The following is a 13,192-nucleotide window of genomic DNA, read 5'->3' as shown; positions in this document are numbered from 1 at the left end:
ATCTGGTGGCTTAGTCGGTTAAGCATCTGACTCTTGGTTTCAGCTCCGGTCTGCTCTCAGGGTCATGACATCAAGCCCCGAAGTCAGGCTCTGTGCTCAGCGGGGAGTCTGCTTGAGATTCTCTCTCCCTGTTCCTCTGCTCCTCCTTCCTGCTCTAAAATAAATAAATAAATCTTAAAAAAAAAAAAAAAAGATGAGACGCCATGTGGAGAGTGGATTCCAAGCAGTGGGAATGGCAAGGGAGAAGGATAAAAGAGTACGGCATGTCTGAACAAAAGCAAGAGGCACTATTATGTGGCTGGGATACAAGGTGGACATATGGAAGGCAGGGCAGGGAGAATGGTACCCCAAAATGCTTTGGGTTCAAATTATGAAAGGTCTTGTAAGCCATGCTAAGGAGGGTGGATTTTGTCCTGCAGAGCACGGGGAGCCAGTGAAGACTCAAGCAGGGCAATGAGATGATGAGATTCTGGTTTTGGAAAAAGAGCTCTGAAAGACACAGAGATGGATTAGGATTGGGTGAAGGCATGTGAAAGCGTTAGACCAAAACAGTGGCCTTCACATCTTCTTGACTGTGACCCAAAATAACAAATACATTTTAATAACGATCCATAGCATATGTACATAATATACGTAGGTATGTATGTACACACACACAACTGAAAGAGAATTGCCTTTACTTTTTGAGATGCTTTCTGATATTTCTATTCTATTCAATTACTAAAAACAATTCCAGTCACCATCATTAAACTGATTTCATAGCTCAATATGAATTGTAACCCTTAATTAAAAACTCTAGGTAGAAGAAGGTAAAATCTTTTTTTAAAAAGATACTTATTTATTTAGTTATTTATTTATCTGGAATAGAGAGAGAGAGAGCATGAGTGTGGGGAGGAGCAGAGGGAGAAAAAGAATCTTAAGCAGACTCAGTGCTGATCACGGAGACCAGACATGAGCTCGATCCCATGACTCCGAGATCATGACCTGAGTCGAAGTCATTAGCTGGATGCTTAACAGACTGAGCCACCCAGGTCCCCGAAGGTAAAATCTCTTAAAATCTCACTGCAGTAGCCCAAATGAGAGACAATAAGGATGAGGTGGTAACATTAGGGATGATAAAAAGAAATAGAGGAAACTTTAGAGAAGGGGATGGAGAAGAGACCATGTGTCTAAGTAGGATATAAAACAAAGCAGAAGTTTACAGAATTAAAGATAGGTTTCTACTTTCAATGAACAGCTAAAAATCCCATTAACAAAAAAGGAGAGCACAAATGATGTACTAGGCTAGGACATGAAAACAGAGATGTTAACCTAGCTTCGGATGTCTAAATAAATCTATGAATAAACAATAAAATATGTGAGAACTCCGTAACTTTAACCCTGCAGTCATTTTGATGGGACAGAGCAGAAATTTACAAGTGTTTGACAGAGACAAGATATCAAAGGAAAAAAAATAATGAATTCAAACAGCTTTCAACAAAACCAGTTAGAGAGGAACATGCTTCTAAGTCATGTTTCTCTACACAACAGGCACAGATTAGCACATGATCAAGTCAGGTGTGCTTTGCTCCTCAAAACAGACTTTCCCAATATGGCCAACTCCCACTCTATCCAAAAGTCCGCCGAACACTTGGTTGGTTGTAACTTAGAATGCATTTCCCCATGAAAAGCCGTGTTAGAAATGTCTGTTAAACGTCCACCAGTTCCTTCCAGGAAGCTCCTGGTTACAATGGTAAACCGGACACAAGGAGGGTTACAGAGTTAACAGGGCAAGTCCCCAGACCATGAAGAGTCTATCTGACTGTATAAGACACAGTCTTACCCTGGGTGCTGGGGAAAGAGATGTGGTGCAAGGGAAGGCAAAGAGGAAAGTTCAGAATTTCCTCTGAAACCTGCTTGAAAAGATTCACGTCTGTCTGCAGTAGCTTCCCTCTTCTTTTTGGCATTCATTTCGTCCTCCAAGGATCCTTCTCCTGCAACACCCTCAAGCTTCACCTGACCCCTCATTTAAACACCCCGACCCAGGGCATGCCCGCCTTCCAAACGTATGCTTTAAACATTTCTCCTCTCCTTCATGTCTCTCAGCATTCAGAGCACCTGACTGCACTAAGGGATTCTGAAGAACCCCCTCAGCTTGCCTAGAAGTGTTCACACTTCACTCTTCAGCCAGAGTGATTCTCTAATCTAGAGATAGTCTGCATACATTTGGCAAGTCCAATAGTTGTTTGCTTTTTAGAATATAAATGTGGTGTTTCTGGCCTGGCCCCAGGGGCCTTTGGGTCGAGATACCCACCAGAATTTCAGGCAGTGTGACAAACAGAAGTGAAAACCTGTATTCTGAAGCAGGGGTAGTTACCCTTCCCCAGATGATTACGTAAAACACCACATGAGACCCAGCCTTCCTTGTTAGCTTTCTTATGAAGGTGCTGCTTTCCGAAACTTCTTCTGAACCTATACATTCTCTCAAAGTTTTATGTCATTTTTCAAAGTGTCATCCATTCAGTGCTGGCAGAGGTATAGGTGGGGCACACGCTTGTAAATACACGTCATTTGTAAGTAGAATGTCATTTCTAATAATATGTGAATCAGGGAATAGAGCAATATTTACAAGAAACAAGTTTAAATTGTAATATTTTCCAGTTTGAAATTCCAATAATATCAACAACTGCTGAGAATGTGACCAGGTTACTGAGGGTATAGGTTCAGAAACAGAAACTGGGGGCCTCCTCCCTCAAAGAGGATGGTGTACCTGAAGCCAACCGACACAGACTCTGTGGGAAGTGATGGTCTTCCAGTCAAAGACAACACCTACTTAGAAAAAGGACATTTCTCCCTCTTAAGCTTTAGACACCAAGGTTTGTGATGTTCCTGGGTGACAGATTTGCTAACAGTCCAGGTCCTTAAAGACTTCCAAGTCCTACCACAGGGGTAGGGTTGATTTCATTGGCTTTGAGATGCATAGGCCAACTGTTTTTAGGCAGAAGTTCAATGACGTTTCAATGACATTCCCTCTAGCATGGGGACAGTTTTACTCACATATTCCTTGCTGCTACACCGTGAATCACTGAATCATTACTGTCACTGAGGTGACCACCATGTCTACTCTACTTACAAAATCCTGTATTGCACCTGGTTCACTTCTACTACCATGACTAATGTCCATATGCAAGCCCTGCTGCTGGTAACCAAGCCAACCTTGTATCTCACCTATCCTGTGCTTCCATTCTGAGCCAATGATTTCACCTCAGATTTAGCCCCTTGGCCAGGAGATGATGTCTAACCACAAGGTTATACTGGGGCATAAGAACCTACTTGGCAACAAATACCAAAAGGAGTTCAGTATCAAAAGGCACAAAGTATTACACACACACAGCTCAGCCACAGAAGATGCTACATAAGTCATCTGCTGTTTGAACTAACCACCCTTTAATGACACAGCTGCCTCACAATGCTAACTAGGTCAGCTGTCAGCTCCTGTCTCTGACTACATGAAAGAGAAGGATCTGAATCCTTTTCTTTGAAACACTAGAATAAAAGAAAAAACAAACTATACACAACTCTATCTTCTATATGCACAGCTTATTGACATAAAGAGTTTCTGATGGCTTTTTTTCTTAATTAGAAAACATTCGGTTTCCATACCTCTTTTTCTTAAACCTCAACTGTGTTCCAAAATAAATAACTGAGGTACCCTTTACTGTATATATGTGTGTATTATATGTATCTATAATATACATATAGTTTAAAAAGACAAAAGAGGGGCACCTGGGTGGCTCAGCTGGTTTAGCATCTGCCTTTAGCTCAGGTCATGATCCCAGGGTCCTGGGATGGAGCCCTGTGTCAGGCTCCCTGCTCAGCAGGCAGTCTGCTTCTCCCTCTACCCCTCCCCGCTGCTGGTGATCTCTCTCTCTCAAATAAATAAAATCTTTAAAAAAAAAACAAAATAGAAAGATTGTGAAGTAGGTAAAGAAAACAGAATAAAAAGATAAAAATGGTAATATAGAACTAGAAGTGAAAGCAACATAAAAATGAATGGCATGGGGAGCCTGGGTGGCTCAGTTGGATGGGTGGCCGACTCTTGGTTTCAGCTCAGGTCATTATCTTGGGTTTGTGGGACTGAGCCCCGCGTCCGGCTCCATGCTAAGTGCGGAGTCTGCTGAAGATTCTCTTTCCCTTCCCCCTGCCCTCTCCACCACTTGCCAGTGTGCATGCACTCTCCCTCTCTTTAAAATAAATAAATAAAGATCTTTAAAAAAAATTGAGTGGCATAAGGCCCTAACCATTCTTTAGAAATAGCTTAAAACTTTTCTGGTAAACAAAGTCAGAGGAAATACAGTGAGCTATATCCACAAAATAAAAACAAATCTGCTGCACAAAGAAGCCCAGGTAGTGAAAGCAGAGAGAAATGACTTCTTAGGATCTCATAAAGAGGATGCTGCATAAAGTCCCAGAAGACCAGCACAGAGCTTGGCTTATTCTTTTTTTTTTAATTCTTTATTTAAATTCAATTTAGTTAACATATACTGTATAATTAGTTTCAGAGGTAGAATTTAGTGATTCATCAGTTGCATACAACACCCACTGCTCATTCCATCAATGTGCCCTCCTTAATGCCCATCACCCAGTTACCCCATCCCCCCCACCTCCCCTCCAGCAACCCTCAGTTTGTCCTCTATAGTTAAAAGTCTCTTATGGTTTGTCTCCCTCTCTGATTTAATTTATTTTTCCTTCCCTTCCCCTTTGTTCATCTGTTTTGTTAAGGTCCACATACGAGATCATATGGTATTTGTCTTTCTCTGACTGACTTATTTCACTTAGCATAATACCCTCTAGCTCTATCCATGTTGTTGCAAATGGCAAGATTTCTTTCTTTTTAATGGCTGAGGAATATTCCATTACACACAAACACACACACACATACACACACACACACCCCATCTTCTTTATCCATTCGTCAATGGACATCTAGGCTCTTTCCATTGTTTGGCTATTGTGGATATTGCTGCTATAAATACTGGAGTGCATGTACCCCTTCGAATTACTACATTTGTATCCTTTGGATAAATACCTAGTAGTGCAATTGCTGGGTAGTAGGGTAGCTCCATTTTTAACTTTCTGAAGAACATCCATACCGTTTTTCCAAAGTGGCTTCACCAGATTGCATTCCCACCAACAGTGTAAGAGGGTTTCCCTTTTTATGAATCCTTGCCAACATCTGTTGTTTTCTGAGTTGTTAATTTTAGCCATTCGGACTGGTGTGAGGTGGTATCTCATTGTGGTTTTGATTTGTACTTCCCTGATGCCGAGTGATGTTGAGCATTTTTTCATGTGTCTGTTGGCCATTTGTATGTCTTCTTTATAGGGGAGCATCCAATAAATTTTGTCCAATGAAATAATGGATAATATCAACAACATACTAGCAAGAAATCAAGCAACAATCTTCACAGAATGTGCAGGCCTAATGTCCTCTGATGTAGGTGGACACAGAATATGGTGATCCCACATATGTGAGCAAGCACAGCCAAGAACAGAGCCCCAGCTGACCCAAAGGTGAAACAGTCCAGCCAAGCCCAACTGGGATAAACTAACCCACAGACTCACAAACTTGATGTTTACTGTTCTATGTCACTGAGGTTTTATAGGTGGTTGTTACTCAGCATTATTATATGACAGCAATTAACTGATACCCCTATCCTCCTCATGAAGTGCTGAGAAATATTTTTCAACTGGTTGTGGAACTGACATTCTCTTAAGGGAGGACAAAAGCAAGGGATCTAGAGCCTGACACTCATTAACTGTTCTGCCACTTAGTACTGGTATGACTTCGAGCAAGTTGCATTAGCTGCTCCTGCCTTCATTTCCTTAAAAGTAAAATGGAGACAATACTCGTGTACTATACTATAGCATTAGTATACTATGATTCTTTGATATTAAACAATTCATGTAAAAAATTTACAATTGAGTATGGCACATAATGAGCTCCATAAATGTTAGATTAAAAATGGCTGAACTTGGCAATGATTGTGACTGAATAGGAAAACCCCACCGCTACACAGATGTGGGCTGAGAAATATTTGGCAGGCAGGGCCCAAGATTCTGTTTTAATATAAAAATAGGACAAAGTTCCAAAATTCTTCTCCATAAATTATTCTAGGCCAAAATTATTTTGACTGTGTTTTAGGAGTCAAAGTCAACTTAAATACCCATCTCAGCTATAAGAAAATCTCATTAAAGCACCTTGAGAACATATGTCCTAGGAGAGATGAGAAGTGATTGCTTAACGGGTACAGGGTTTCTTTTTTGTGCTATGAAATGGTTCTGGAACAAGGCAGTGGTAATGGTCATACAACATTGTGAGTCTACTGAAAACCACTGAATTACAGACTTTGTAATGGTTAAAATGGTAAATTTTATCTTAATAAACTAAAAAGAACATACACCCTTGAGCAATACTGCGATCAGTTACAACCTGCCAGTTACAAATTGGAGGTACATTAAAAACAACAGGACACTCTGGCTTTAGACAGGTATTCTCCTCTGACAGAATAGATAACTGGCCTATTTGTCTATTAAGGCCATTCCTAGCTCATAATAATGAAACCCCATTAGCTATATAAAATAGCTAGCTCAGATTTTTATTGATGCTTTTATGTGCTAAGCACTCTTTAACTGCTTTGTAAACACTTTTTCTCAGGAGGGGTATGAGTGTCATTTTAAGTGGGACAATTCTTCCTTCTACTATACTTAGTATCTTTGGACAACCCTACCCACCCTTGTCCAACCATCGCTGTGAGGCCTCACAAACCTATGAAGTAGAGATTTTATTACTAATGAGGAAACTGAGGGTAGAAGAGATTGAGTAAACTAAGGTCACAAAGGTATTGGATGATAGTGCTGTAGTTCAACCTAGGCAGCCTGACCGAGGCCTGGGCTTGCCTATCTCTTCTCTACGGTATGAAAGGGTATTGCATCTAATACATTCATTATGTAGTATCAAGCTATTTTCAAGTAAAAGTATTAGCTGGTAACCTCAGGGACTAGAGAGTCAAAGGCCAGGGAAAGATCAATAAAAGGCAAAAATTTCTTTTTATGTTTATAAGATTCCTCCACAAGCTAATTATGAACATAATCATGATTAAAAAGAAATGGCCACAGCTACATCTCATCTGCTCCTGTGTGGACAACCACCTAAAAACTCAGATGAGCAACTTATCGTGATAGGAAATGGGTCTAGAATTTATATGGGAAGTCTAACAACCCAACAGGTATGAAATTTGGGCACTAAATAATGGCTATTTTAAAAAACAAACTGACTACACTCTTAAGAACAACAACCTAAAAGCAGACCCAGAGCCTCAGTGAAGGTAAAAAAAAAACTGCATCAGAAGGCCAGTCCCAGTCAGAGCTGTGGCTCCCTAGCAGCCCCCCTCCCTGGGCGCCTGATTAACTGCGAATTTCTTGATCAAGTGTACAAAGATGTCTTGATAAACTGCACAAATACAGGACCCAGTCAGACCAGCAGTTTATATAAAAAGTTGAACAAGCCTCTGCCAGAGAGAGGGAAACCTCACTCATCAGATGCCCACCTTCAGTGGCAGTCTGAAAATCTGCTCTCCTCACTTAATTGGGCAGCCATAGGCATTCTTATACGAGTTTAGTAAAACTGAATTTACTGAGGCAATAGAAAGTTTATAAAAATATTGTATTTTGTTAAGCCCTCCAGGCAGCTTATTCAAATTAGTGTTCTATGAGTCACTGTGCAGAGTTTTATTTTTGCTCATTTTCTCCTCTCCCAATTAGGAAGATCTCATTCAACCAGGCAACTGACCAGAAAGTCTGGTTCCTTTTAATTCCTCTCATCCTTCAAATCTCCCCAGTTCTATCCCAAGTGAAAACAATTATAACAGGAATGCTATAACTATTATAATAGAAATGTAATAACAGTGACCTTTACAAACTGACCCTTTTCTGCCGGGTGTACTTAAATCTCAATAAATGAATTTCCTGATGAAGGTCCAACCTAAGCAAATTTTCTTCTATTTAATATGGTACCCCAGCTACTGATCCAGACTTCTGGAACAAATTCTTCTTTTTTTCGTTTTTAACTTAAGTGTAGTTGACATGCACTGTTGTATTAGTTTCAGGTATACAAGACAGTGAATCAACAATCCTGTATGTTAGACAATGCTTACCAGAGTAAGTGTAAATCCTTCCTTCCTTAAATTAACTAACATCCCTTTGTTACATCTGTACAGAAGGCCTCGGTTTTAAGAAAGAAACACACTATGATTCCCTTACATCTATAATTCCATTTCCCTACCAATTCAATCTGGCCTTGCCACTAATTAATATTACTCCAATAGCCAGTTACATGTAACTGTAATCCATCTTAGCTAATGGAACTCAAGATCAACAGACTCAAACAAGATGGTCTAAGTGATTTTACAGATCTAATATGCCTAAAGCTCCATGTGTTATTCTTATACTTCCTTAACAGTAAGATGAAGACAGTAGTAGGAATAGTAGTAACAGTGGCAGGCAATACTTACAGAGCCCCTATTATGCACCAGGCAGTTTTAAGTACTTTACGAGTATTAATCTAATCCCAAGAAATGGGAGCTATTATCACCCAAATTTTCCAAATAAGAAACTAAAGCACAAAGAAGTTAGCTAACTTGTCCCAGATGAGAACTAGTATGGGACTCAGCTTACATCTGAACCTAGTTGGTCTGACCCCAAGACTCACACTATGGACTACTAATGCTATACTGCCTCTCAATATAAACAAGGATTAATGCAAAAATTTAGTCACCAGAAAACAGGTTTAGTTAATGAAATAAACTGAACTAAAAATAAATGAAAACCCAGATTCACAGCCCTTTTCTTAAATGGCAACATGTAGAGGTTCTAAAACACTGCAAAAACACTGCCACTTTAATATGTCATAGAGAAATTTAAATAGGCATTAAGAAAAAAATCCTTTGTTCAGCCAACAATGCTCCTGATCATGCCACATGCTAGTACAGCGAAGTTTCAGAGAGGATTACCTTGTTTTCTTCTAAGTTCCTTTTCAACTTTTCTTCCAGGTCCCTGGTCTCTTCTGAGCCCTCGAGTTTTCTCTGCTCATAATTTTCGCATGCCTCCTTAAGCTGCTCTTGTAAAACCTGGTACTCCTTCTCAATCTGTAAAATATCTCCCTAAAGGTAAATTACAAAATTATCTATTAAAAATAGTTTAAAACGCCTATTTCTGGTCTTGTTCTGAATAGTCTCTTAAAATAAACAGAGGAGAATAAAAGGTAGATGAAAATTTACAAGGGAAACATCATGATAATTCATTCTGACTTACCTGTTGTGCCTCAAAAGGATCATATGGCTCAGTATTGACTTCTTGATGTCTTATATTCCAAGACACCTTTGGGGCAAAACAAACACTTAAATTTATCTCAATTGCTCTAGTAAAATAAATCCATCATGTAATGACATTTTAAGGCATGCCCACAATTTTTTCAAGGTTTTTTTTTTTGACAATTTTAATAATGTTGTATGCTTTCTACAAATACTTGTATTAGGAAAGAGCTATCATATAGAATTAGTAAAAATAAAAATGACTTTGGTTCATTACTCTTAAGTTCTTTTTTTAAGATTTTATTTGAGAGAGACAGTGAGAGAGAGTGCGAGAGAGAAAGAGAGAGCGAGCACAAGTGAGAGAGCACGAGCAGGGGGAGGAGCACAGGGAGAAGTAGACTCCCTGCCGAGCAGGGAGCCCGACACAGGGCTCCATCCCAGGACCCTGGGATCATGACCTGAGCCGAAAGCAGATGCTTAACCGACTGAGCCACCCAGGTGCCCCTTAAAATGTTCTTTCAAAGCTTTCTTAGAAAACAGAAAATATGAGGAGGGGGATAATCCAACAAGGAGTTAATGAATTCAAACCCTATAGAGTGAACTATGGGAGAACGTCAATTTATTCTATGCTTGTTAGGAACTTTTATTCGCACCTCTCATTTCTCTCCACCTGTTATTTTGTTTTGTTTTTAACTCTCCCATTCCTCCCCTATTTTGGTAGGAGAAACTGGTCACACATAAAGCCCAGACTCTGCTTTTTTGGGCTGCCTGTGCAAAAAGCACTTTTCCTTTCATTCTCCATGCAGTAACTCTTGTGGGGCAAGCACCCCAAGATGGGAGGCTTCCTAGGTCCGGCACTACTGTAACTGGGTGGGTGAGCTGGTGCTTCAGTGTTGGGCTTCAATACTAGAACATCCAAGTGCTACAGAAACAAACCACATCATCCTTATGGCGCCATTATTAATTGTTAAGGTGATGTTTTGGCTCCATTTGCTGATTCCTCTATCTTATTTCTCAACTGGTAGAAAACTTGGTTAGGGAAGAAGTGTATTATTTACTAGACCCAAAAATTCTTTCTGGATTACCTATCATGCCCTACAAAAGGGTTCATATTTTTAAAAACATTTCCAGGCAAGAGATTTCATAACCATTATAAAGTCAATTATTGAAAAGAATTTTTGTAAATATAATGGCAATGAAAGATGAGAAGGAAAATTTAACTTCAGTATTAAGATGACTTTTTTCTATTTAAGTCTTACCTGTATGGCAACCACTTGTGTATGTGGAGTATTTGTTACTTCATCGGTATTTTCTGGATTTACTTCCCACTTGCTGGCAGAATTTCCACAGTGACCATCATATCTGTTAGACTCACTAAGGGCTGTATCAGCACCATCTGTGCTGCACTGTGTCTTTACTGATACTTCCAGAGAGTCCTGAAGGATCTGTGTTTTCGGGGCAATCTGGTTACCAGGGGCATCCTCAGCATTCAAATGATGACCCTCAAAACACACAGCACTTTCATCTGGTCCGTCACTGGCTATAAAAGATGGCACCACTGGAACTGATCTTTGCAGCTGATACTCAGAAGAAACGGCCAGAGGTGTGTAAATGTTAGTGTACTGGGGCACACTCGGTAACACATTTATATATGTTGGTGATGTCTGGGTAATGTCAAAGCCCCGAAAGGGGAGGTATGTACGGTATCCTGTGACCAAATGGGGCTGAGTCCAGTAGGTTGGTTTCACATCCTCAGAAGCTGGTTTGGGAGAATTAGAGGATCCTCCCTTGTGACCTTCATCCTCGGATACTGGTTTGGGAGGATCAGAAGAGACCTCTTTGGGCTTCTCATCCTCAGAAACTGATCTAGAAGAATTATCAGACACTGGTTTCGGCTTCACAGCCTCACAGGTTGGTCTGGGAGAATTCGCAGCTATAGGTTTGGGCTTCACATCCTCAGAAGCTGCTGCTGAAGATAAATCAGACACTGGTTTGGATTTTACATCTGGTTTAAATTCCCTAGCGGATGGATTCAGTGGTAGTTTAACTCGTAAATACTCCCCTGTTTTTGAAATTTCTTCCACTTTTGTCTTAATGTTTTTCTTCTTTCTCTTCTTCTTGAGCCGCAATGCAACTTTCTTCAATGCAATACAGTTGTCAATCACAACAAAACGAGGACATCCCAGGAGAAAAGATTTCAAACCTCCGGCTTTTTCTAGTATCTGTCGAGTTTCTTCTGGGAAGAATTCATATTCTTCAGAGAACATTTTATTACTCATGTCCAATGGACCATGCTCCTCCAACAACTGAGAGAAATAACTTGGAAAAAAATTATGTTTACATGTTATAAGGAAGTATACATGTTCATTTGAAAAAAATATATTCCCCAAAGTTCTTCCAAAGCAAAATACCATTTCAATTCCAACTGATCTCAACAGCTCCCCAACATATTATATTCATATTAAATCTGACAAAAGCTAATTGCAATGAATGATACTCTAAAAGCAAAATTTTGTTTACCCCTTGGAAAACAATCCTTAAAAATTTTTTTTGAAAAGACAGAAAGGGATTAAAAAGTTATTTTATAAATTTCAATTATATAATTACATAATCTATTTTAAAAGTAATGAAAAGAAAATTTATTATACAAGAATATCAGTAACAAGAATGTCAAATGAGAAGAAATCAAATTTCACTAAAATCCTATGGAATTTGTATCTAGTAATCTTAACATTTTTCTGTTTAAGAATAGGCAGTGATTTAGAGGTACTGAAATTAATCCCGTCTCACCAATAAACCAATACAGTACAGGATCAGACACACAGTAATGGGGCGATCCCTTAATCTACTTCCAATTCTGGATTGGGGCTCCCTCCAGTTCTGGGGCTATTTTTTTTCCCATTCTTGTGTCAGCCTCAAAGAGCCTTACTCTTCTATTTGAATTTGGTATACAGTCTGTAACAGTGGCATTAACTAGCCAGAAAGACACGTAACACACACCACCAAAAAGATTTGCTTTTTCAAGAGCAAAAATCTCTAAAGGGACTTTCTTAGTAAATTAACACTAACCAGAAAGACAACTTATTTAGGAGAAGGTAAAAACAACACTTTTTTGAAGCAAAAGAAACCTCTTTATGTACAGATGCTGCTACAGATAAAGGCATAGGACTATTTTTGCAAATGATTAACCTCTATTCAAAGTAACTGATACTCTGAAGGCTGAAGACGAAATGCCACTACTTTTCGTCAGCAATGCTGCTCTAAATACTTAGTGTTTTTCGATGACTACTTTCCCCTTAGAATAATCTCTATAATTGAAACTCCCCAATACATATTGTTTTTGCAAGGTAACAGGTTAGATTTGTTTTCACTTTAAGATTCCCATCAAACTTCATTTTTATTTTTTTAAGATTTTATTTATTTTAAAAAGAGAGAGCACACGCACATGGCAAGAGTGCACTCGAGGGGAGGGATCAGAGGGAGAGGGAGAGAAGTCTTCAAGGAGACTCTCCGAGGTTACGAGGCTCAATCTCAGGACTCTGAGATCATGACCTAAGCCAAAATTAAGAGTTGGCTGCTTAACCAACTGAGCCACGCAGGTGCCCCTCAAGCTTCGTTTTTAATGAGAAATCTCTAAAAGCAGAAGGGTTTGAAGGAGAGTAAGGTAAAAAGAAATCACTGTAGTCTCAGAAACAGTAACTCTTGTTGAGGATTTTGGCTGATTGGTGTAACTTTGGCTCTACCATCTCTCTGAAGAGAGATACCCTTCCATTTGATATTTAGCTGCCATTAAGCAACAGGAGAATAATTCATGAATGGTGTATGTGTATTTACTTTTTGCTCTC

At 39.4% G+C, this 13,192-nt stretch overlaps 1 protein-coding gene across 7 annotated transcripts in view; it reads right to left on the bottom strand.

Moving 5' to 3' along the window:
* TTC3 (tetratricopeptide repeat domain 3) overlaps positions 1-13,192 on the bottom strand; it is a 116,521-nt gene that overhangs the window by 20,767 nt on the left and 82,562 nt on the right. For all 7 annotated transcript variants that reach the window (XM_027582290.1, XM_027582293.1, XM_027582287.1 and 4 more), the window contains 3 exons: positions 10,607-11,666; positions 9,349-9,414; positions 9,048-9,197 (listed from right to left, as the gene is read on the bottom strand). In XM_027582290.1, the coding sequence (XP_027438091.1) occupies positions 9,048-9,197; positions 9,349-9,414; positions 10,607-11,666 (1,276 nt within the window). The remainder of the gene's footprint in view (positions 1-9,047; positions 9,198-9,348; positions 9,415-10,606; positions 11,667-13,192) is intronic.

Source organism: Zalophus californianus, chromosome 1, assembly GCF_009762305.2.
Source record: "Zalophus californianus isolate mZalCal1 chromosome 1, mZalCal1.pri.v2, whole genome shotgun sequence".
NCBI lineage: Eukaryota > Metazoa > Chordata > Mammalia > Carnivora > Otariidae > Zalophus > Zalophus californianus.
This window is presented reverse-complemented; position numbering and strand designations above follow the sequence as displayed.